Source organism: Drosophila bipectinata, chromosome 2R, assembly GCF_030179905.1.
Source record: "Drosophila bipectinata strain 14024-0381.07 chromosome 2R, DbipHiC1v2, whole genome shotgun sequence".
In the NCBI taxonomy this organism is placed as follows: domain Eukaryota; kingdom Metazoa; phylum Arthropoda; class Insecta; order Diptera; family Drosophilidae; genus Drosophila; species Drosophila bipectinata.
Genome location: NC_091737.1, coordinates 10,862,058 through 10,886,608, shown reverse-complemented (window position 1 = coordinate 10,886,608; position 24,551 = coordinate 10,862,058). Strand labels below are relative to the sequence as shown.

The following is a 24,551-nucleotide window of genomic DNA, read 5'->3' as shown; positions in this document are numbered from 1 at the left end:
GTACATTTTAAAATGATTTTCTTTCCAAATATTCTTTATTAAATTCTGCCATGTGTTGAAACTTTCATTACTAATTTTGTATATTTTATTATTTTCTTTTTTATTCTTTAATACTCTCCAGTGTTACATTTCTGTGGTTTGAAGAAAATGTAAGAAAAAGCTAGTCGAAAACAAGTTGAAGCTAGTAAATTGAATACTAAAACAATATAAACAACAGGCGATTGCAATATTATTAGTTTATTATGTAACTTTTGTTGTTTAAATTATTTCTTAATTTAAAATTTTAAGCGAACCGGGTTATTGAACCGGTAAGCCCAGGATGAAGAAACAAAACAAAGGTGGAAAACAGCTGTTTCTAACTCTGGCCACACTAATTTCAATGCAAACAAAATTTCTGAGAAAATAGACGCGAGCGGTTGTGTTTCGGAAAAACAGCTCTTTCGAACTCGGTTTCCGTCGGAAAAAGCGGCAGTCGGGCAATAATTCAAAAATTAAAAACACAAAATAAATCAAGAAAGTGAACCCTTAATTAAAACAAATTGAAAAAATAAAGTAAAAATGCTAAAGTTGAAAAAAAGTTATTAAAAAAATGGCGGCGGCGCTGGTAACAATTATGAGCAGCAGAAACAACAACTGCGCAAGAAGCACAGCTTAAAAGAAACCAAAAAAGACAACCTTTCGGCTGCTACGAAATTAATCTGGTTTTTTATGTTTCACTCGCGCGCCGCAGACATAAAATAAAGACAAACAACGTTGACCTGTGTGCGTCGTCTCTTGTGTCTTGTTGTTTGTTTGTCCCCGCGCTGTGTTTGTGTGGAAAATGCCATAAAAAACGTGAAATTCATTAAGCGACAACAACAGTTACGAGCCTGGCACAATTTTACATTGTTTACATATTCGGCTGTGCCCCGTACGCCAGCTTTCGTTGTTCTCCTCGTAATTAATGTGATTTGTTCAGCCCCAAGATCTGGAGAAGCATTCGAGCGTCCAACAAGTTGGAGAATAGTTGGCTTTAATTGAAAAGTAAGTGTTTTTACTAATTAATGTGAAGCGGCGGCATCTTTTCGGTGTTTTTGTTTTGGTGCCGCTTCGTCCTGCGCTGCCGACGTCGCTGCCTGCGCTGGCTGCGCCATCTGTCACTCGGCGAGGGTTGCCAGCTGTTGGTGTATTTCATTTTGCGGCATCTTCAGCATCTGCAGGAAATTGGGTTTCCGTGGCAGAAAGAGAAGCGAAAGGGCCGAAAACAATACCAAACTGCAGCTGCAGCAACCGGGCTTATGTAATTAATAAAACCAACACGTGTCTGGGGCCTCTTGGCGCGTCATGCTCGAGTGCAACGCAGTGGGATTTGGACGCGTGACAACTCTGGCTGCCGTGAGAAGCGGGGGAGTATTTTAATAGATGTTTGCTTTTATTTTATTTTTTATTATATTTTTTTTTTTGCATAATTTATTCCGTTTAAATGCTCCGCTTTGTCTTGTTTTTTAATTCAAAATGCAGGGCGCGTTGCAGGTTCTTCTTCTTCTTTCCACCCTGTTGTTGGAGCGGCTCAGATTGCGCCATAAAACTCATATAAATCAATAGAAAGCGCAGCACACACTCGCACACCATCAAAACTCCCATAACTCACTTGCCATAATGAAACGGTTGATGGGGGGGTAGGGAGAAAGATGGGGGAGAGCAAGCGGGCGAGAGAGCAAGCGAGGGCGAGCTATACTGAGATTTGTGGACATTAACTTGGCCAGCACCAAGGCTCTAAAGAGTCTATGTCGTTTTTACGAAAATATAGGGTTTTTAACATTTAAAATAAAATGTTAAATAAAATATTTTAATAAAATTAAAATGGTTTTAAATTAAAATTGTCTAAAATCTCAAAAATATTGGGCCTAAATTGGAATTTAGTTAGTTAATTATTAAGTTTTTTTTATAGTAAGTTTTCACCATTAAGATCATCATAGCTTCGAGACTACTTACTACTTGATAAAAATGAAGTCAAAACTTAGTTTATTACAAAAACTTGACTTTCTTTGTCAAAAAGCCTGATATTTTTTGAAAATCATATAATATTTTGTTTAAAACTGCCGCCCAAAATTGAAGAATTAAAATTTTTTAAAACCCTTCCAGTGTTATTTAAGAAAATCAATTATCTAGCAATATAATTTTGATTTTTAGAGTTCAGATGATCCAGCATCGATCTAAAATTCATAGAAGTTAGATATTAATAATAAAACACTTCAACATTAGAACCAAATATGCCGAAAACTTTATACTATTATGCAATTCTATTAAATATAATAATATATTAAGATAATAATACTTTTATCAGGGTAAAAATTGCAAAACTATTAGTTTTTTTTTAAGAACCCTACTGAACTTTAAAATAAATTCAAATATTAAATAAACTATGGAAAATTACAGTCCAACAATAAAGATTTAACTATTAAATATTTACTAATTTTCTTTACTTAAATATTTTTATTTAAATAAAAAAAAAAGTAAAAACATATCTTTAATTTTTTCCTATTTCCCTTTTAAAACGACATAAGCCCGCGCGAACTGATGTCGTTTTTATCCCGTCGATTTGATGTCGTCACGCCGAGATTTGTGTGGGAATCGAATAACTCGAAGTCGTTGTCGCAACGAGCCTGCTCCAATGAAGTGTTAGAATTATGGTCGGGCGGCAGGGTGGGGGGTAATGGCTCCAATAAGAGATTACAGCGAGAGCCGATGAGAGAGAGAGCGACGCATCTGCGCGTATCTGAAGTAGAGTTGCCGCAACTCGATGTGGAGCTAGAGATGGAGACTTTTTTTTTTTTTGGCTTGGGGAGCTCTCTCTCTCTCTGTGGGACTCTCTATTTCTCTTATTGGCTTGTGCGGCATGAAAAGTGGTTGTGCTGGCTTTGAGTGAGTGTGTGTGTGTGTGCTTTGGTTTGTTTGTCTTTTGTGTGGCATTCGAGGTACAGTGGGGATAGTTGGGTTATAAGTGGAGGAAATATAGTAAAGTACTAATATTTTTAATAAATTTTAAAATTTTATAAATAAAATCATAGATATAGTATTTATACTTTTTTTTAAATCTTTTACATACTAAGATATTGTATCTGATAGTTCAAGTATCTCTAGCCACTGTCAGGAATGCATTTCCATAGTTGCCACGGCAACCACTTAAGTGAATAGTCCCTGCTGGCCGGCCCTCCTCATCGAAGCTTCGCTTTCCCATTTCTTCTCGAGGCCCTGGCTCTGGCTATGGCTCTGGCTCTGGCTTTCTTTCATTTATTAACTAACTAATTTGCCAGGCCCGAACAAATTGCCCTGTGGAATTGTTATTGTTTCAATTGCAACAAATTGGCCCGTCAGGCCGCAGACAAAATTGGAGGCGATTCTCTCTAGCCCCCAGAGAGAGAGAGACAGTGCCACAAACAAGTTGCGCATTCGCTCTCCAGAGCCTCTCTCTCTCTCTCTCGCGAGCTGGAAGTTGGAGGACCTATGGACGACTCCGATTTTCCGCCACGGACCTGGCTTAAACCGAATGCTGGAGCCGCGTTTCAATACGCTTTGGCTTGCGGTCGTCGTCGCTACGTTCCGTTCGTTCGTTCTCTCCTTGCCACCTACAACAACAACAACACCAACTATACAAGAGCCAAAAGGCAGCAGCTTTTCTGCTCGGTATACGCTCGCGTCCGTGTGTGTTTGTGTGTTTTATGAGTGTATTGGTGTTGGCCAAAAAGAAATTTTTGCACAGAATTTTCATATGAAAAATCAATTGGTATTCAAGTGAAATCGAGTCCTAATGCCCATTTCGAGTGCCCATCGAAGGGATTTGTGAGAATCGGTGGGAGAATCAGCTTCTAAAAATGGTAATTTTCATATTTTTCGCACAGTTGTTTCGCGAAAAAGCCTACGCATGTGTATGTGCGTGTGTGTGTGTGTATATGTGCTATGCATTGGTGTGTGTGTGCGTAGTAGTAAGCCGCATACGCTTTTTTTTCGGCGGTGGGCGGTTGTGGGGCGAGGCAAGAGGCAAGTGCTTCAAAAAAGAAAAATCTTCAAAAGTTCAATGTAGCTGTAAACGCTCCATTATTCATGTCTCTGTCTTTCACTCCCTTTCTACACCTCCCCCGCCTGCTTTTTTTGAAGAAGAAACTAACTGTAACTGAAGAAGAATGAAATATATGGAGCTTCATTTTGGTATAGAGGGTTTGAAGAAGGGTCTTTATAAGAAACTAACAGTACTTCCTTGAAAGATTTGCTTAAATCCAGGAACCTTTAAGATATAGGTTCTATTATCAAGTTGCAAGTCTTTTTTTTTTGCAGTGTAACCTTTGTCTGCACTCATTGCTCGCCTTACAACTTGTTCGCTTCGCTCTTGCCCCCTTTCTTGCCCCTTCTTGCCCCTTTCTTCTTGACCAAAAAAAGAAGTACTGCTGGCCAAGGAAACGATGGTACGAGTACGAGTATTTCTATACGTGCCTGCCAGTCCGCCGTATTTGGTCTGTCTCTTGATTTGTTGTTGTTGTTGTTATTGTTGTTGCTGCTCGTACCATATGCGCAACGCAGCGCATTGGTTGTCGTCTTCGTTTGCATTAACCGTTAAACTGCACGTAAGTTATCCGTCCGCCAGTCCAACTGTCCGTCTGTCCGCCTGTACAGTCTGTATTCCCGCCCGCCCACACTTTTGACACATCTTCCAGTGGTGCATTTAGCCTCCTACGAGCTCCAGCCGCTCCTTCTCCTCCTCATCCATAAAAGGGTACTCCCGGGGTATATCGGGTTTTTGCAAGGAATTTGGAGCGGACTAACCCAGAACGGGGTGGGTAATGGTGGTAGTGGTGGTGGTTCTCCTAATTTGGCCATTCCAAATCAAACATGTGGTCATGACGGGCCATTGACAATTTTGGTATTGGTATTGGTATTGATTTGGGTTTCCATTAGGACATCTTTTATTCATAGTCGTAGATAGTCAGAGATCTACCAAGTCAAAGGACTAACTGAAACGGCAATTTAATTACACCAATTAGAGTAATTTAGTTTCTCAACTTTCTCGAGACAAAGTCCTTATAATTGAAATGTAATTGCTTTGCTAAAGTCTATAGTATCTTCTACAGGGTATCTTCATACTTCATATAGCTGTTATGTTCTTGTCGTTTGCCTGAAACCTGAAACAAAACGCAGAGACAATGCAGAGACACCGAGGAGCAACTGCATCGGCGGAGCAGAGCAACTCCCTTTTACAGGCAAAACAAGTTTTGGCTGCCGCTGGCCATTTATTGTTGCCAGAGTTGCAAGATCAACATCTCCAGCTATCGACAGTGTCTTTGGTTGCGAGAGAGAGAGAGAGAGAGGGGGCACTGTGGCAGCGGCAGTGGCGGAGGCAGAGGCAAGTAGGCAGCATCATCGACACCATCTTTTGTGCAGTTGTTGGTTGTTTTCGCTCCACGGTGGTGATAGTTGGAGGCACTGAGGGAAAAGTATTGTAATAATGACTAGAAAAGGGGAATCTTATGGAGACAAGATAGACCTAAAAAATATATCACCTTTAAGATACTTTTCGTTCCTTAGAATATTACTTTATAGTAGTACTTTATAAACCTAAACAAGGCACTGAAATTTATAATAAATGTATCTTTGAAATGGACAAAAATATCTTCAAAAGACAAGATAAACTTACTACTGGAGTTCTTGAAAATATCTCACTTTTGAGATACTTATTCCTTGGAATATTGTAGTAACTTATTGACCGAAGCCAGACACTAAAATCTCTAATAAAATTATCTTTAAAATAGAAAAAAGTATTTAAAAAATATGTATCTTAAAGATACTAAATAGCTTTAATAAAGTTAATAGCAGTTTTTATTAAAATATCTCTCAAATAAAAATATCTTTCAAGAGACTTTTTCCTTCGAATATTGTAGTATTTTATAGACCAGAACCAGATACTAATCTTATTAAAAGTATCTTTAAAATAGATACAAATATCTTAAAGATACAAGATAAACTTACATACATAGTTCTTTAAAATATCTCACTTTTGAGATACTTTTGCCTTAGAAAAATTGTAGGACTTTATAGAACCATGTACTAATAAACGTATCTTTCAAATAGATACAAATATGTATCTTAAAAATATGTATCTCAAAGTACTTCCAGAGTTCTTGAAAATATCTCACTTATGAGATACCTTTTCTTTAGAAAGATTACAGTACTCTACAGGCCTTAACTCGGCTCTTAAAGCTCTAAGAAAAGTATCTTTAAAATAGACAAGAGTATCTTAAAAATATCTCAAAGGTACCAGATAGCTTTAATAAAGTTGCTGCAGCCAGAGTCTCTTGAAAATATCTCACTTTCGAGATACTTTTTCCTTACAATATTGTACTACTTTATAGACCATATATATCCTTATATAAAAGAACCTTAAAAATACTCCCTCCTAAACACATTTCTTCCAGTGCATCTGTAGCTTTCTTCCAATATTCTGGCAAGACTACAAAGACCTTTTTTACTCAAGAGTGGTGGCTCGACTCGGGGCGTGGTAAACACAAAAAACCAAGTACCACAAAAGTTTTGGCCCAATGCATATCGGGCAAATAAATACAAAAAAAAAACAACAAAAAAACAAGGAAATAAGGGACAGTTGGATAAAAAAAGACAACCACAAAGCGAGTGAAAGAGTGAAGAGAAAAAAATAAAGAAGATGTCATATGCAAAGCACCCGCAGCTGATAAATACAGAGCCGAGTCGAGCAACCTTTTGTTGTCAATAATGAAGTGTTGAGGCCAGAAAGTGGGGTGGACCTCAAGGGGGGGAGTGGGGGGCCTTCCTTTATCTATCTGGCTTAATGACACCAGCACACACATTCGAGCACAGACTGTTGATCAGCGTTAATAAACATGAGATTGAGATGCGCCTCATTTGATGCCCCACCCGGCCCGGTCCGGACCTCCTGCCTGGTGGTAGTATACATAGTATATCGGTTAGGATAGACTGTCATATATAGCCGTATATGGGGGTGGTTTGGCTGGTCAGGCTGGTGGCCAGGCTTGTGATAGATTGGCCGTGTTACCGTTTGCCATTTTATTGCGCTCCATTTGGCTGATTACTCATGCCAGTAAACTTTAACGGCCCTCGACAGAGCGACAGAGACACTAAATAGGGGGGGAAACTATAAAGCGAAGATTAAATACACTTTTCGGTTGTCATTCGATGGATACGAATCAGATTAGAAAAGACGAAGGTGTTGAAAAGACCATGGTGGTTCCAAGAGATAAAGCTGGAATGGGTATCAAAGACTAAGACTTCTTGAAACTTGATGAACTTTCTCTACAACTTGTATTTCATAGAGTTAAAAGGAAATTTTAAAGAAAAAGTTTAAAAAAAACTAAGGATTTCTTTAAAAACGAAAGAAATGTCCAAAAAGTCCTATAAGCAGGGTCTTCCATCAAAGCTTTCTAGCTCATTCATCTTTCTCTCTCTCTCTCTTTTTATCAGTGACTATGTATGTGTGTGTGTGTGTGTTGAGGGCCCTGGTGTAACCATAATTATTTTTAGTTGCTCAGCGTTTTTGCTGCCAACTTCAAAACCGCAACTCCGCTTCATTGTTACGGCCTATACATGTATTGATACATGTGTGTAGTGTGTGTGTGTGTGTGACAATCAATAAATCTTTCAGCCTGTTTCCCGAGACCTCCGCGCCCCCCCCTAACTACTATACTTCCCCTTTGTACTTATGCTTTATTGCTCCAAACACCCAGTAAGGTCCCAGGCCTCCAATTGCATTTCCAATCAGTTTTTATGCTGCTGCCCACAGTGAAGCCTCGTCATGGGGGAAATCGCTGAATGGATTTGAAATTGATTTCGATTTTATATAAACATTTTTGAAGCCAAAAGCTGGATATATGGTTAGACAAAGCAAGTGTTATGCTCATTATGATTACTCACCGCCCACAACAGGCAGGAGGCACTGAGAGAAAACAGGGTTGTCAATACAGGTCTTAAAAAATTAACAGTTTTTGTGTAAAATTCTACACTCTACTCTACATTTTAATATATACACAAATAAGTCAAATTTTCTTAATTTTTTTTTTAAATAATTCCTATAATGGTCTAACCCCCCTCTCTAAGTGATTGGGGGTGCGCCTGTTGGCCATGTTTGCAATTAAACTTACAGCTCCTAACAACAATGGTAACTCATAAAAATGGAATAACACAGAACCGGGGGTGCAAGACAACAACAACAACAATAACAACAAAAAAAGACAACATTTTTGAAAGAAACTGCAATGCCGGCCGCATATAACGGTTCAACAACATCTGGTGGGTAGATAGTTAGGTGGGTGGGTGGTTGGTTGGTTATCCGCGGGCGGTGCACCCAAAGAGAGGGGGGAGCGTTGTGTGTGGGCGGCCAGAAGAGTACAAGAACAACAAAAACCGCAACCCACATTCGGCACTGCAGTTGATATACTACCCTACTACTCCAGAGTTGCCGCTCCCGGTCTCTCTTACTCTCACTCTCCCCAGCTGGGAACTCTCTCTTTGGAGAGATTACTCTCTTTTTTGCAGCAAAAATATTCCGGTTGCAGTTTTCGGTTTTCGGATTGCAGCCCCTTCCTCCTCACCCCCCCTGATAAGTCGCATACATAAAAATTCATTAAAAAACGCAGGCAAGCGGCAATCGGCAGGTCCGGCCGGCCAGGCTGGTAAATGAGAATTACTACTGCTACCGTTATATGCGTTTTCCTGCAACACACACACACACATACACACACTCTGAGGTATGCGCACACCCACGCACCAACTCTCTCGGATTATGACACCTGGAGTCTGCACTCGCCGGGCTTTCAATCGAACAGGTGTCCACGTCGGTCAATAATGGTGGCAGGCAGGGGCAGGAGTGTGGCATGCAGAGCTCTAATATTTTCTCAAAGTGCATTTTTGAATACTTTGTAGTGTAATTGCCACTGTTTTTTTTTTTGTAAATCACTTCCCCGTAAATCGGTGGCATGCCCCGTTAATGACATGTTGAGGGGCTGGTTCGTGACTTTTCGCCAGATTTGGCCAGCCGGCTCTGCCCGAGGTCTGCCCGTGCATTTTTCGAGTGTATTATGACGCTGCCGACTAGACAGACGGCCATAAGCAGCTTCGCCCCTTGCCACGCCCCTCGCTTCTCGCCGCTTGTCCCCCAAACCACAACATGCAGTCAACGAACTTTGACACAGCTCGTGCCACTGCCAGAAAGCCCTCGCCCTCGCCCTTTCGCCGGGTCTCGCCCTGTCTCTTGCTCTGGTCTCGCCCTGTCTCTTTCTCAGGGCCTCGTGCCATCTCTTGCCCCCACCATGTTCTAGTTCTCCGCTAAGACTCGTCTATGGGTGTGTTTGTTTTTGGAGCATCTGGGGTATTTTGGGCAGAATAGTTGAGATAGTTTTAAGGAAAGTATTTACTTAGTATTAGTATTTCTTATTTTAATTAAGAAATACTTACTATATCTATTTTTTATTTTAATTTAAAATTATTTAATAAAAAATCTAAAAGTCTAGAGAAGTACAGGGTACTCTGAAGTCTCCACTAGAGAGCACCACAAATTTTTGTGAATGAAAAGTGTAATACGATGCTGGGGGTGGAGGGGGAGTTTATTAAGAAGGAGGGAGGACTGCCAGCTACATAGGTCTCTGGGAGGAGGAAACTGGAGAACCCATAGCTCAGTTTATTGACTCGACATCGCCATGTAAACATTGCCTCCGGGCCCTATTTTTAGACCCAAACATCAAAAACGGTCTATAACTGCGACTCTGGCCAATTATGCAGATTTCTCGCTTTCTGGGACACACATCTGGCGTCCACATTTCTATCCCACAGCAGTCACTCATCGTCGTTTCTGTTTATTTCTTTTTCTTTTTTTTCGAACAGGAGTCGGACAAGAAAATACGGCCCCGGCGGCCAGTGGAGGCCCGTCAGCAACATGCATCGATCGCTGAAGCCGCATGCAACCACCGCACTGGCTAAGAAGGTGCAACCGCCAACGATACCAGGGGACACGCCACAGGAGACACTCCTCCACCATCATAGCCAGCAGCCACTGCAGCACCACCATCACCCGAACCACCAGCCGCTGATACCACTCTACCGGCTAAGCGGTCCACTGCGCCATCACCAGAATCAGGCGGATGATGGCATCAGCATGAGCGGGAGCAGCATGGTATCGTCGCCCTCGCTGGAGGAGGGCGGTTTCAACTTGCCGCGCGAGACCAGCGTGGCCCTGCGCCTCAAGGACGAAGTCCAGGGCTCGCCAGGAGCAGCGCCATCTGCGGCGGGTGCAGTTCCCGGCGCAGCTGCAAGTGGAGGAGCTGCCCCGGCTGGGAAGACGGCTGTGCCCATGGTGCCGCCACCGCCCGTTTTCTGTGCCACTCTGCGCGAGCCGCTGACCCACAAGGCGGCGGTCTACTACCACCAGCAGCTGGCCCTGCAAGAGGACCAGGGCATCGACCTAACCCAGTCCCCGGGCCGCGACTCGCCCGGATCGTCGTCGGGCTCTGCGGGCTCCGGCTCGCGTCACAGCACCGCCAGCTTGGATTCCGGCCGGGCCTCCTCCTACCTGACGGGGGTGTCCTCGTCGGGTGCTTCCATTCGGGCGCCCCTCTCCTCGCCGCGCTGCAGCTCCGTCAGCTCCTGCTCGATTGGAAGCGTGGACCGGCAGCGCAACGACGAGCTCATCATCGACTGGCTCCTGGAGATGAAGCACGAGGAGTATGCGCAGCTTTTCATCGCCGCCGGCTACGATCTGCCGACCATTGCCAGGATGACGCCCGAGGATCTCACGGCCATTGGCATTAAGAATCCGCATCATCGGGAGCGGATCAAGCAGCGCATCGACAAGCTGCAGGTTCTGGACAATCTGCCGCACTTTGTGCCGGTGAGTTCATAGGAACTATGTCTATAGTATGCCATATATGACTATCTAATCAGCTCCAGAACCAGTTCACCTCGTGATGCAGTATAGTATAGTACAGGGGAGACTCGTTATCATGATTTACCTTTAACTTTAATGGTAATCTCAAGAGTTATTCGTTCGATAAGCTCAGAGGTTTAAATCTTTTGCGAAGAAAGTTGTATCGTCTCTCGGCTTAAACTGGCGATCACGTAGACCCACTAACTTAGTCACTGTTAGCACACATACTAACTCCCAGGGAGCTGTTTCAGTTGGCAAATTGCCATATTGGCATTAATTGTGGCCGGCAACACCCCATCGGCTCTTTCTCTTTATATATCTCTGTATATTTATCTGGGACCCTGTCTTTCCGCTATTTGCTTGTTTAGTTACCAGCTTATCTTTTATATTTTCATTAAAAAAGCATTTGCAAAAAGCATAAAAAACAGTGAGAAGCAAAGAAATAAACTTGTTTCCCATCCGAAGTGCGAAAGAGAAAAGGAGAACATAAAAAAACGCCGTCAGCAGTTTATTTTTTTTTTTTTTAGTTTATTGTTAATGAAAGAATTTCATTTAATATGCGCACATTAATTCCCATCAACAATTCATTAAAAAGACGGCGAGCTGAGAAAATAAATAAAAATTAAAAGTCGAAGCCGAAGCTTGAAATGAACTTGAAATCGGAATCGTCCATCGGGCACCTGCTCCATGGCGGATAATTGCCGGCCAGATCGAAGCCGATCATTAGCCAATCGATGGGACAGATCAAGGTTCCAGATGAATGAGATCAGAGTTAGAATTGCCATCCGAATAAAGAGTTTCAATGAATGGATATGGAGGTGAATAAACTAAGGAGTATTTAGCTTAATTTAAGAGTATATAGATACCTGTAGTAGAACATTTCTCATACCTCTCCAACTTCCGCTTCACAAATCGGGGGTTTATCTTACTTAGTCACCATTACCTTAAAAATTTGTAGAATCGTACGTGACTTACAAAGTGCAGCCAACTGTATCTTATCGTTATGCATTTCACGTTTGAATGTAAAACAGCGCTTTCAAGTCGCCCTCGAAATCTTGACCAAAAACTTGACCACTAGCTTGGAAACGAACTTCAACAAAAACGGCTTCCATAAATTAACATTAATTTTGAAGCAACCACGAGACGCATTCCAAGACCGATTAACACCCATTCGGGCCACGAACTGCAGTTGCAAGTGATTCATTTGGATCGGACCCCACCCACCCACTGGCTTTCAAAGGCAACCCACCTGCTGGCAGCATAGCTTACATAAAATATCATTAGCCACGTTTATCGTATTTATCGATCATATATATCGAACTCTCGGGCTTTTGGAGCCACATTCCACTCGATTTCAGTTAATTACTAGTCTATTTTTCTTTGAACCTCCGATTTGCTATACTTTTCAGATATTCAGAGCTGCAATTTTTCAAATTCAGAAATGACCTCAGCTTTGGTTTTTTTTGGTTTTTTTTTATTTTTTATTTTTTATTGTTATATACTCACGGTTTTGTGTTTCAACTGAAAAATGCGCCATAATATTTTACTAGCTGTGGAGAATTTTGCTGGGCTCTTTTGTTTATATAAGGAACCGTGACTGTTTTCGCAAGTTTGCCAAGTTTTCTGGTCGAGTTACCTTCCATGCACTGTTCAAAATTGGGTATCATCAGCCAAGGGATATAGCTAACATCCCTTTAGGGTCTTAGGAAGGTCTAAATATTTCTCTTTTAAGGCTCAAATATATCTTTTATATTTTATTTCATAACTTTTATTGATTTTTTTCTCAATGTACTTGTTTTTATCGCTCCATTCGATATTTGTTGATCTCGGGCATAGGTACTCTTTGTCTTTGGGGTGTGGTTGGAGGTACTTGTAGGTATATATGTACACCTCCATACCAGTACCAGTACCAGTACCAGTGTCAGTCACTTACATCACCCATAGCGCTACTCTCCGGCAATCAGTCAAGAGGCGGCCAACAAGGTGTTGGGGGCGGGGTACCCTCATTAGCCAACATTCTGCAGCCTCTCAGCTTTCTTTTCTTTTTTTTTTTCGCAAAAAAAAAACCCATCTATATCTTTATCGCAACGAAAAAGGAAGTAAAACGAAATACCAGAGAAGCAAGACAGTACCCAGTTCGGGAAGGAAAAAGTTATTAAAAGCCGGAGAGTCTCAGTTTCCGAACAGAAACCGCAATCAACGAACGACCTTGAGGGTCATAAGGTGCTGAAGTTGTTTATAAGCCGGGCCCCGTTAGGAGACTCGATTCTCAAAATGTAGCACTCACTTTTTATTTTATTTTATTTTAGTTTTTATTTTTTTTTTTCTGAGGTACATACGGAGTTTCTCGAAAAAAAAACCTGTTTTCCGCCTGGCTCTAATGATGGCTGCCGCTGCTGTTTAGTGTCATACCATATGCTACCTGCTAATGGATTTCGGAGAAGCCAATACCAAAGCCACACCACCAGAAAACCCAAAAACAAAATTGTTATTTAGATAAATATTTTGTTAAAGTTTTATGAAAATATGTGTCGTGCCTGTTAGAGATCTTCTCTTTGGATGGTTGGAGGATTTCGATTAGCATATGGACTTGTAGAGTCACTATAGATGATAATTGTTTTGGTGTGACATTCGACTGAAGACCCATTCGAGTGGAGAGCTCTCTAAAGACAGCAAAGGGTAAAAGGTTATTTGAATCAAAGGCCTTCATAGGAAAAGGCCTCCTCGAGCAATCACCTCCCATTTCGCAGCCGACAAGGCGTTTAATTAAATTGAAATCATAAGCAATTTAGCCAAAAAAGACGCTCCACTGATTAACACATCATGTATGGTATGGGTATGGGTTTTCCTTGCCGGTTTCTTTTTTCTCAATAAGTGGGGAGTGTAGAGACCCATTTGGTTGCAAGTCGGGTCCCAGGCTGCCACCGTTTAATGACGACAACAACGAGTTTTGGCTTTTTTTTCGTCTCTTTATGGCAGTGCTTTGACGCGATTTATGTCATATCTTATCAATTACAACTGATTAGAGCTGGGAAAACAGCAGAGCAGCCACATGTAACCCATCCACATCCATATAAGTATGTATGTATATACTCCCTCGTATCAGTCGGGGTCTGAACTAGTTCATGGACAATTTGTAGTCAGGCCTGATCTCTATGTCTATGACATGAATCAAATGCGATTAGCCAGCCTAATGATTCCACCCGGAATCCAATCAACTTTTATGATAATTATAATGATAATGACGTTTCCCATTGACAGGGCTCGATCGAGGAATGGCTTCAGCTGTTGCGTCTGGAGGAGTACATCCAGCCGTTACTGGAGCAGAACTACAAAACGGTGCGCGACGTAACCCAAGTGACTTGGGAGGATCTCGAGGACATTGGCATTGTCAAGCTGGGCCATCAGAAGAAGATCCTGCTGGCCATTAAGCGAGTTAAGGACATCATTAGTGGCAAGTGGAATCCAGGCGGCGCCAATGCCTACCAGCAGCAGGTAAGAACTAGACACTAGATCCTTTTATCCACTTTTCTTTAAGTTTTTATTTTATAATTTTAACCTAATTTGGTTTTCGTTATTTCCTGTCTTTTTTTTGTATGATTTCCTTTGTTTGTGATGACGTACCACCACCAGGAGTACCAGAGGAAGCCATGGCAATTCAATGTGCCCATACCCAGTACGCCATCCTATGTGCCAACCGCGCGCGTCTCTTGGGACGACACGAAAATCTATGCCACCAGCAGTGTCCTTAATGCCACTGCCCCAGCTGGAAGTAGTTGCTTAAATAGCAGTCTCAGCAATGGAGGAGATGCCTACTACTGCACGGGCAGCAACCACGAGTGCTGCTCCGGCAACGATGTGGTGCTCATTAAGGTGGGCATGGGTCCTTACCAGAAGTACCCTTAACCTTGAACTTTCAAGAGCACGCTCATGTTTTCTTAATTTTTTCTTAAACTTAACTTTCAAACTTTTAAACTAAGTTTTTGTTGCAAAAAATATATAGAGCTTAGCACTAACTTGGTAATTATTTTGTGCAGGTGCGCCAGCCACGCGGCAAGAGCCTGGAATCGCTGGAGGACATCCACGACAACAGCACGCGCAGCCATCTGACCTTCAGCCATTACACGACCACTGACTACGGCCACTTCGGTCCGCCCACAACGGCGGCGGCGGCCGCGGCCATGGCAGCTGCTGCCACTCTGCAACAGCAACACCATCACCAACAGCTCCTGCAACAACAACAGCAGCAGGCTGCGGCCGCCCGCCTCCTGGGCAGCAATGCAGCCGCCATGGCTTGGCGGCGATCCTACGACGACGGCGACATTACACCCACCAACGATGCTACGCGGGAGCTGCTCTATGACCAGGAGGGCGGTGGCACGCTGCCCCGCCAGCAGCGGGGAATCCTGCAGAGGGCGGTACTGAATACGATGCCACCGCTGGAGCACCATCACTACATGAATGCGGCGGCGGCGGCAGAGTACGGAGCAGCCACTGGTGGCGAGGGAGGAGCGGTAAATGTCCTTCAGTCTAGTGTGATGCTTGCCACATCTAAAGGGTTATGTTAGTAATGGAAAAATTCACAAATCGACCTTGATTTTTGTTTTCTAAAGGTCAGATAAGGGCTAGAGTTAAATGAACAATAAAATATAATTATAATTGTCATAAAAACAAGCCCATTAAACATGAGTTTGACGCAATATTTGTGAACTATTTATTGATAATGAATACTTTTCCAAACCCCCAGTCAGAAGGCAACCTCATACCATAAATATATTCTTAGAGAACCTTTACTTACACGTTTGATTTCTTTCAGAATTATATGAGTGGCAGTCCTTTGACTGGGAAGAAGATAGCGCCAGAGCCACCGCGTCGTCACTGCAGCATACGCAACTCCCGCACGCTGAGCGGAGAGGGAGTGCCACCGGGATCGGTGACGCAGGTGCAGCCCCAGGCTGGATCACAGCAGCAGACACAACAGCAGCCGCAGCACATGTTTTATGGACATGCCGCACAACAGCACTGGCAGCAACAGCAGTCGGCAGGGGCTGGTGGCAATCAGCAGCCCATTTATGCAAACTACGCCACTATTCAGCAAACCACGGCGGAGATACACTGCGAGAAATACCACGACAATAAGTCAACTTCCAGCATTGATTCCATTGACACGATACCGTTCGCCAACGAGAACACCGGGACGATCAAGCAACGACTGCTCAACCGCCAGGAGCTGCAGGGCGGTACGGCCAATCCACACCCCGCCCACCTGCACTCCTCCAGCTCGAGCTCCAGCTCCTCCTCCACGAACACAATCGCCAACATTGCGCACTCGTTCCACTCGCTGAAATCTTCCAGCTCGCTGCACGACGCCACTCTGGCGCGCAGTGAAAGCATGGGCAGTACGGCCAGTGGCGGGAGTGCCCTCCACCTGCGCTCCCCCACTCTGGATGCGTCTGCTGTTGCCGCCGCTGCTGCTGGAGGATCAGCGGGAGCCACCAATGAGACGTTGACTTCGCCGGATGCAGCCACTCCGAGTGTTGCTTTAAGTACGGGCGTGCCGCCAAAGGTCTCGGTGAATGTGCTGAACGATATCGGCAACATGCTGGCCAATCTGACGGACGAGCTGGACGCCATGCTCGAGGAGGAGAAGCGTGTGGGGCTCAACATCGACAGTGAATGAATGAAGAGGACCCTAGGCCAGTCTCCTCCGGCACTCAGCCAACAAACAAACACTCTCCAATCAAACAACAAGAATCGTAGTGTAGCTGAATTTTGTGGTAGAACTTGTGGTGTGTCTTGTAATGTTTTATGTACTTTAACTTAAGTTGATCTTGTTTTTACATTTTTTGTTCCAACTGCGTAGGAAGAAGCATCATTTTGTAATCTTTTTATATATATTTTTTTTATTTTCAAATACACAATGTGTAGTAAAAAGGTAAACTAAAAACTGAAAAGCTTTCGAAGAACCATGTATACTTTTGAACTTTTCCTAAACTCTCGTCCCATTCCCAAAAATATAAGTGTTACAAAATAAACAACAAAAATATCCAACTAAAGCGATGATGGCAAGCGGATATGAAGCGCAAGATGCAAGTATGCATAGTTATTATATAGCATAAAATATATATAATTCTATATATAAATAAATATTTAAACAAAATCATTTATATGGACAAGTATTTAGTGGTTCGATACTATACAAAACGGAAACGGAAGTCGAGAACCACACACGGCACACTCTTAAACACACACACAAGACAAACAGGATCAGACACCAACTACTATCTAAAAAATCTTTCAGACAATTTCAAATTGCATTTATGAATTACTTAAATCCCTCATTTGTACTTTACCAGTTTATTGATTCTGCCTGCACAGACATTTTTTTGTTTGTTATGATTAGAACTAAAATCAAACTATATGAAATGAATGTATAATTAAGTGTTATTCCATACAAAGTAAAAAGGATGCATTATATAAAATATAAAACTTGTATTAGCGTTGTATTAAGCACGCATAAGAGAATTACATTATGTTTAAAAGATCATGAATGCTGAACCAGATACAGAATTCCGAAGTATACATTTACATTGCCTTCTTTATAATTTAAATAAATACAAAAATTTTTAGTATGAAATGTACCTTATGAGTTGTGATTACATTTTGGTTCTCTGTTATTGGCGCTCAGTTGATATTGGTTTGGTGCGCATATCATTAGTGGAAATTCGGAGTATTCGATTTATAAACGCATATAAAGAAAACTAAATAAATTCAAATCACAAACATGTAAAGCACATAATGGGCAAATACAGAAATGAAGAAAAACAATAAAAAATAAAGTAAAATTTCATAGTAAATGAACATTTTCCTGTTTTCTGTTGGTGGGCTTGAAAGTGTTTAATTAATTGATTAAAGCCCTTTAAAACTTTACTTAGCTGCTTAAAACTAAAGTTAGTCATTTCAAAGAGTCGCCTACCAAAAAAATGGTTGTTTTAAAATGTGTTAAGAGATGTGATACTAAGTTCCTACATATGGTTCGCTTTTTATTCTCTTTAGCCTCCCGAATTTGACCATCGCCTTTTTTAAATATTTAATTTAATATTTCACCTCTGAATACAAAACTTTTGTCACGTTTTCTGAAGGACTACCTTAAAAAAAGGTAAACCTACATAGGAGAGACAGTTCGACCCAACAGACATCCGATTCTTTAGCAGAATACCTCAAATGATTTGTAGAACGATTCTCCACAAATCATCAAAATTTACGCCAGAATTTTCTGGAACATTTTCTGGGTGTCCCCGAAAGTTGTGAAAATTAAGGGAACGGCCATATACTGCAGTGCGAAGGCTCTAATTGGGCTTCTGAATTTAAAGATTCTTTAAAGCAAATAAAAGATTAATTCAATTATGCACCAAATTATTTGGTAGCAATAGAAACACAGCTGGTCTTTCAGTTAAGGGCCATTTTCTTGTTTCGCAATGGTTTCGGTTATCCAACCCATATATTCAGCAACATCAGTATAGAACGCATATGGATGTTCACGACACTTCTCGTACCCGTAGCTCACGATTCCCAGTTGAACCAAACGCTGTTTTCCATTGTATAAAGCGTGAAACGCCAGAGGTCCACCGGAGTCACCCTGGCAGCTATCGACTTCATCGGCCGTGGCGCAGAATCGTTTGTCCCTTATATCGAAGATGCACTGGGTTAATGGCAGACGTCTAATAAATGCCTTTTTGGGGACGTTTGAGAGTTGATTAAGTTCCGTAATCCCCCAGCCGACTACCTCCAGTGGTTTGGTTGTACTTTGACTCTCCAACTGAAGATCTAGTGACATTGGAAGGCATATGGGTCGAATCCAATCGGTGAAGCGGACTGGGTCTTTTAGGCGGATCAACGCTATATCGTTCACTAATCTTGTTTTATTAAATCCCCCGTGAACGAACATTTTTTCTATGGGGACGTCCAGGGGACTATCCAGACATATTTTCTCATTGCCAAAGAACACACAGTCATCGGTCTTATTAAGATCATATTCTCCTAAACGAACGGATACCCTAGAAAAAAGATTCTTAAATATAGCTTAAATATATGTCTTAGTTAATAATCCTTTACTTACAGGGTATCTTTGATACAGTGCGCAGCCGTCAAGACAAATTCTGTCAAACAAAAAAATAAAATAAGGTGACATAGGATCAATGTTCTATAGAACTTACTCGAAGTAATCAGAGTGCCGCCACATTTAAACCGTGCTCTAAAAGGCTGTGTCGTATTATACTCGAGTAGGGCCATCCACGGCCGAGATCCCATTCTAACATTGTCACCGTTTGAAACCTTAGGGTCTGAGAAAATACCGCATATTTCATCATTTTCTTTCAGCAAGTCTACTCCTTCAGCATTAAATGGATCCCCACAGCAAAAAAATTTTCTCTAGGAGAAGACTTGAGTTAGACTCTGTATTTTTTAAGTCACGCGTTGCTTTAGTTACCTTTTCACATCTAAAAACTGCTTTTTGAAACCTTTGCTCCTCGTCGGTTAGGGGAATGCCTTCTTTCTGCTTTTTCACAATAGGACTAAGAGCCGGGCAATCTTTAGGACGCCGGCATTTGCCTATTTTCTTGTCATGCGTCTCGCAGACTTTAGAATCCACAGGATCTATCCATTGCAGGCTCAGAGTTAGGCAAATTGCCAGAATTAAAAATTTCAAACCCAACATTCTTCCCGTAAGCTAGATTTGCGACTGAACGATCACTGAAGTCATTATATGCGACGAAGGCGTACCACTGATAGATAATGCATTATTAATCATAGAATTTCGTTTAACGAAATAAAATTAAAATAAATGTTTAGAATATGAGATTTAGGCGTCCGAACAGTTTAGAACCAGGTACAGCAAAAAAAAAATTATAAGTTTGAAAAAATGAGCAAAAAACTTTATTAAAAAACTAAATTACTCTTGGTTTTTATTCGAAAAAAAATATATTTATTTTTAATTTTTGATTGAAAAAATCAGAAATAAAAATTATTTTGTGTGTTTTTTTTTTTTAAATCCAATTATTTCCTATTTCTTCTTTGCGAATAAAATTGCGAATTGACAATTATTTTTTTTGCATTGACAATTATATGGGCATTTCCTGGGGTCGCGAACGTACGTTCGTACGCAATTAGTGCCAAAAAATTAAAGAAGAAAACATTTTTTGACACTTTTTTTTTTGTTTCCGATAGCATTTGGTGAGTTCTTTTCTTAGTGTAAATTATGGTTCTAATGGATTTTTCATTTTCATAATACTGGCAAAAAACATGAGGTCGCGAACGTACGCGAAATGGACGTCGGTTTTGGCTTGCTCTAGCAAAATCAAAAAATCTGCGAATTGGAATGGAATATTTTGATGCAATAACTTTACTTTTAAAATAGAGGCATGTAGCTTTCTATCGAGTCTATTCCCAATTAAATATCTCCATTGGTTTTTTAAAAATTAAATTCCTTGAGAAATAAATAAACATAAAAATGTCTTTAAAAGTAAAAAAAAAGGTAAAAATTACATTTTTTGACTTTTTGGGCTTTTTTTTTTTTTAAAAAGCTAAGATATGCTATGAATCCAATAGATTATGAAAATTTGGATATTTATTTATGAAAATACAAAAAAAGAATCGAGGAATATGGACATTTATTTTTTCGGTCCTGGTTGACCATCGGCCGGAATGATACTTTGAATTTTGTAAATATGAAATAATATGAAATAATTGTAAATATTTCTGCTTATTTATGGCTAGTGTTTGTAGTAGCCTTTGCCACTTAAGAGATATATCGATTTGATTTTTATTTTTGACTTTTCAAATAAAAATCAGGCATCGTTTTTTATGTTTGATATTTTCAATAAAAATCTCTGATTTTTACAGTTCTTGTTCAGAAGAGCTATCAGATATTTTTCGAAATAGTGCATAATACTGATGTAGAGGGTCTTGAAAATTTAATCATATAAGTACACTCAATGCTTTTCTTAGAAGTCGCGTTTAAAAATAACTTCCAGATAAGATTTATATTTTTCACTTTACAAATAAATTTAATAGCGACTGTAAAATAAAAATGAAACAAGAAAGAAAAGCTAACTTCGAGCGGAGCCGAATCCTATGACAGCTATAGGATATAGTCGTCCGATTCCGGCCGTTCCGACTTGTGTACATACTGCGTGCATAGAAAAGAAGGGTTTGTCCAAAGTTTAAAGTCGATAGCTTTAAAACTGAGAGACTAGTTCGCGTAGAAACAGAAAGACGGACATCCTCATATCAACTGAGGAGGTCATCTTGATCAAGAATATACATATATACTTTATAGGGTCGGAGGTTTCTCCTTTACTGCGTTGCACACTTTTGACCAAAACTATAATATCCTCTGCAATGGTATAAAATGTGCAAAGCTGAATTGGCAGCACTGAAATATTTTCGGGAAGCCACATCGGGAGTCGTTGATAAAAGGTTGCAAGTGCCAGGGTCAGTGTCAGGGTCATAAAAGTTTAAAAAAACGCTACAAACAGAAAACAAAAATTAATGGTCACTAACGGAACGCTACAGATATTTTTATTGATTGTATTAAATATAATTCGATAAGATGCGATAAATCAGTTACATGGCAGAATATAGTCTGACGATCCCGGCCGTTTCGAATTCTATATGTATATACTAAGTGCATGGAAAAGAAGGATGTGTTATTAAGAATAATAGCAGTTAATGATTTATTTCAATATCCTTTAAATTTTGAATTTCGATTAGAGTGGCTATTCGTGTTGCGCAATGGTTTCGGTTATCCAACCCATATATTCAGCCACATCAGTATAGACCGCATACGGATTTTCGCCACATTTCTGATCTCCGTAACTCACGATTCCAGCCTGCACCCAGCGCTGTTTGCCATTGTATAAAGTGGGATAGTTCAGTGGTCCTCCGGAGTCACCCCTGCAGCTATCTTTGTCCAAGCCACTGGCGCAGAGGTTTGGGCTCATTGGATTTAAGATGTTGCACTCGGCTAAGTTCACCCGATTGATGAAAGCTTTCTTAGGGACGTCTGAGAGCTTTTCTTCATCTGTTATGCCCCAGCCGACAACCTCCATCGGTATGTTGGTTTGACTCTCAAACTGAAGATCTTTTGTTATCGGCAGACATATGGGTCGTATCCAATCGGTAAACTGGACTGGGTATTTTAGGCGGATTAATGCAATATCGTTCACAGCTCTTAAACGTTGAAATCCCACGTGGACAAAAATCTTGTCGACTGGAACGTCCAGGGGTTTATCCAGACACACTGGCTCATCGTCAAAGCTTAAGCAGTCCTCGTCCTTACTAAGATCATGTTCTCCCAGACGGACGGATACCCTGGAAAAAAGGGTATTTTATAAGTAGGTGTGTTTTGTCTTGGGTTGAGCTCCTTTACTTACAGGGTAGTCTTATTGATACAGTGCGCAGCCGTTAAGACGAATTCTGTCAAACAAAAAAATAAAGTGACATAGGATCAATGTTTTATAGAACTTACTCGAAGTGATCAGAGTGCCGCCACATTTAAACCGTGCCCTAAAAGGCAGTGTCAAATTATCCTCGAGTAGGGCCATCCACGGCCGCGCTCCCATTCTAACATTCATACCATTTGAAACCTTAGGATCTGAGAAAGTACCACATATTTCATCATTTTGTTTCAGCAAGTCTACTCCTTCAGCATTAAATGGATCCTCACAGCAAAAAGATTTTCTCTAGGAGAAGACTTGAGTTAGACTCTGTATTTTAAAGTCACGTGTTTATTTAGTTACCTTTTCACATATCAAAACGGCTTTTTCAAACTTTTGCTCCTCGTCGGTTAGGGGAATGCCTTCTTTCTGCTTTTTCACAATAGGCCTAAGAGCCGGGCAATCTTTAGGACGCCGGCATTTGCCTATTTTCTTGTCATGCGTCTCGCACACTTTAGAATCCACAGGATCTATCCATTGCAGGCTCAGAGTGAGGCAGATCGCCAGAACCGAAAATCTCAAGCCCAACATTCTTTCAGTAAGCTAGAGTCGCTACTGACTGATCCCCGAATCTTATATGTGCGAAGAAGGCTACTGGTAATAACATTTTAATAAATATTTTAGGATTTTCCATAAAAATTCATGTTAATTAAAAATTCTAAGAATTCTGATGAAAAGCTTATCAAAAAACTTTTCATTAAAATAATTTAGAGAATTGTGGTGATACGAATGAAGAGGGCCATGACTTGTGAATCTTAAATCAGTTCTTAATGTATTTTCTTGGAAGTCAAGATTAAAAACAAGAAAGGAAAGCTAACTTCGGGCGGAGCCGAAGTTGATATACCCTTGCAGCTAAAACCGGATATACATCGCAAACATCGGATATAGTTGGCCGATCCTTATGAGAATATCATAATATCACCAATTAAATACAATAAAATATCTAAAAAAAAAGTCCCAAGCTTCTATCTTCAAAAATACCAAAGTTTGTATTTATACCAAATACCATTTCCGATCGTTCAGTTATATGGCAGCTATAAGATATAGTCGACCGATATTTATGAAATTTAGTAGGTCGGATTAACTGATCAAAAATATAATCTGTACCAAGTTCCAGCTGTCTATCATCAAAAACACGAAAGTTTGGTCATTTCCGATCGATCAGTCATATGGCAGCTATAGGATATAGTCGGCCGATCCTTTTGAAATTCGACATGTTGTATTATTTTGCCAAAAATAGCTCTCACCTAATATTTGAACTCTCTAAATTTAAAAACACCAAAGTTATACCATTTCCGATCAATCAGTTATATGGCAGCTATAGGATATAGTCGGCCGATCCCGGTCGTTCCGAATTATATATTGCGTGCAAAGGAAAGAAGGGTGTGTGCAAAGTTTCAAGTCGATAGCTTTAAAACTGAGAGACTAGTTCGCGTAGAAACAGACAGACGGACAGACGGACATGCTCATATCAACTCAGGAGGTGATCCTGATCAAGAATATATATACTTTATAGGGTCGGAGAAGTCTCCTTCACTGCGTTGCCCACTTTTGGAAAAAATTATAATACCCTCTGCAAGGGTATAAAAATATCATTAAAAGACGATTCGCCTTTTCAAAAGAAATTTGAAAGCGACTTTAATTGCTTCGCTTTAATTGTTCATTTTAAGAAATGCTATATTATTAAGTTGGACAAACATCTCTTATTATTTTAGAAGAGATCTTCTAATTTTCATTTGAATACCTTTGCAAAGATTGGTGCCCTATAGCTCGCTCTGACCCTATTAGGTATTTGACTTAAATCGGAAAGACCAAGATTCGTCACCTGACCCTAAAGCTCCTTAGGCCCTTTTAAAAAGTTATTTCAAATTAGAGAATTGTCACAAAAATAGGATATTTTAAAATGTTTTAAAATGATGCGTTTTTTAATATCCTACATACATACATACAGATCTTTTGTTTTGTTCGCCTTTTGCAATCCTATATCTTGCTGTTTCGCCTTTTTCTTAATTTTCTTAAGAAAAACATCAACTAGAAGATCCTTTAAATTCTAACAATTCTAATAGAAGGACTAGAAGCTTTTGTCCTTAATTTCAAAGAAATACTAGATGATACTA

The 24,551-nt window shown here is 40.7% G+C and overlaps 3 protein-coding genes across 8 annotated transcripts; 1 reads left to right on the top strand and 2 right to left on the bottom strand.

Annotated features, from left to right (window-relative positions):
• Positions 1 to 392: 392 nt before the first annotated feature.
• On the top strand, positions 393 to 17,580 carry ckn (CRK like proto-oncogene, adaptor protein). Of its 4 annotated transcripts, none has more exons than XM_017252862.3 (6): positions 393 to 1,023; positions 9,901 to 10,903; positions 14,201 to 14,434; positions 14,573 to 14,812; positions 14,977 to 15,453; positions 15,756 to 17,580. In XM_017252862.3, exons 2-6 carry the CDS (start codon positions 9,953 to 9,955, stop codon positions 16,617 to 16,619), a joined length of 2,766 nt encoding a protein of 921 aa, XP_017108351.2. In that variant the 5' UTR covers positions 393 to 1,023; positions 9,901 to 9,952; the 3' UTR covers positions 16,620 to 17,580. The 4 variants fall into 4 exon arrangements, with proteins under 4 accessions (XP_017108351.2, XP_017108353.2, XP_017108352.2 ...); XM_017252863.2 differs by lacking the exon at positions 393 to 1,023 and adding an exon at positions 3,546 to 3,857; XM_017252864.3 differs by lacking the exon at positions 14,573 to 14,812.
• A 110-nt stretch (positions 17,581 to 17,690) lies between these two features.
• On the bottom strand, positions 17,691 to 21,056 carry LOC108132828 (serine protease grass-like). Of its 3 annotated transcripts, none has more exons than XM_070277995.1 (5): positions 20,927 to 21,056; positions 19,428 to 19,722; positions 19,156 to 19,369; positions 19,059 to 19,098; positions 17,691 to 18,996 (listed from the first exon to the last, which is right to left on the bottom strand). In XM_070277995.1, the coding sequence occupies exons 2-5, from the start codon at positions 19,653 to 19,655 to the stop codon at positions 18,393 to 18,395; spliced, it is 1,086 nt and encodes a 361-aa protein (XP_070134096.1). In that variant the 5' UTR covers positions 19,656 to 19,722; positions 20,927 to 21,056; the 3' UTR covers positions 17,691 to 18,392. The 3 variants fall into 3 exon arrangements, with proteins under 3 accessions (XP_070134096.1, XP_070134097.1, XP_017107880.3); XM_070277996.1 differs by lacking the exon at positions 20,927 to 21,056 and adding an exon at positions 20,344 to 20,356; XM_017252391.3 differs by lacking the exon at positions 20,927 to 21,056 and having other exon boundaries at positions 19,428 to 19,820.
• A 589-nt stretch (positions 21,057 to 21,645) lies between these two features.
• On the bottom strand, positions 21,646 to 23,071 carry LOC108132891 (serine protease grass-like). The gene is made up of 4 exons (XM_017252462.3): positions 22,738 to 23,071; positions 22,467 to 22,680; positions 22,372 to 22,414; positions 21,646 to 22,309 (listed from the first exon to the last, which is right to left on the bottom strand). Exons 1-4 carry the CDS (start codon positions 22,963 to 22,965, stop codon positions 21,715 to 21,717), a joined length of 1,080 nt encoding a protein of 359 aa, XP_017107951.2. The 5' UTR covers positions 22,966 to 23,071; the 3' UTR covers positions 21,646 to 21,714.
• Between the last annotated feature and the right edge of the window lie 1,480 nt (positions 23,072 to 24,551).

Excerpts from the sequence above, each read along its gene's own strand:
- ckn (XM_017252862.3), top strand. The coding sequence starts at position 9,953 with ATGCATCGATCGCTGAAGCCGCATGCAACCACCGCACTGGCTAAGAAG. Across the intron at positions 10,904-14,200 it reads ATCTGCCGCACTTTGTGCCG|GGCTCGATCGAGGAATGGCT; the intron begins GTGAGTTCATAG and ends TCCCATTGACAG. Across the intron at positions 14,435-14,572 it reads CCAATGCCTACCAGCAGCAG|GAGTACCAGAGGAAGCCATG; the intron begins GTAAGAACTAGA and ends TACCACCACCAG.
- LOC108132828 (XM_070277995.1), bottom strand. The coding sequence starts at position 19,655 with ATGTTGGGTTTGAAATTTTTAATTCTGGCAATTTGCCTAACTCTGAGC. Across the intron at positions 19,099-19,155 it reads CGGCACTCTGATTACTTCGA|AATTTGTCTTGACGGCTGCG; the intron begins GTAAGTTCTATA and ends TTTGTTTGACAG. Across the intron at positions 18,997-19,058 it reads CACTGTATCAAAGATACCCT|GGTATCCGTTCGTTTAGGAG; the intron begins GTAAGTAAAGGA and ends TCTTTTTTCTAG.
- LOC108132891 (XM_017252462.3), bottom strand. The coding sequence starts at position 22,965 with ATGTTGGGCTTGAGATTTTCGGTTCTGGCGATCTGCCTCACTCTGAGC. Across the intron at positions 22,681-22,737 it reads CCGTTTTGATATGTGAAAAG|AGAAAATCTTTTTGCTGTGA; the intron begins GTAACTAAATAA and ends GTCTTCTCCTAG. Across the intron at positions 22,415-22,466 it reads CGGCACTCTGATCACTTCGA|AATTCGTCTTAACGGCTGCG; the intron begins GTAAGTTCTATA and ends TTTGTTTGACAG.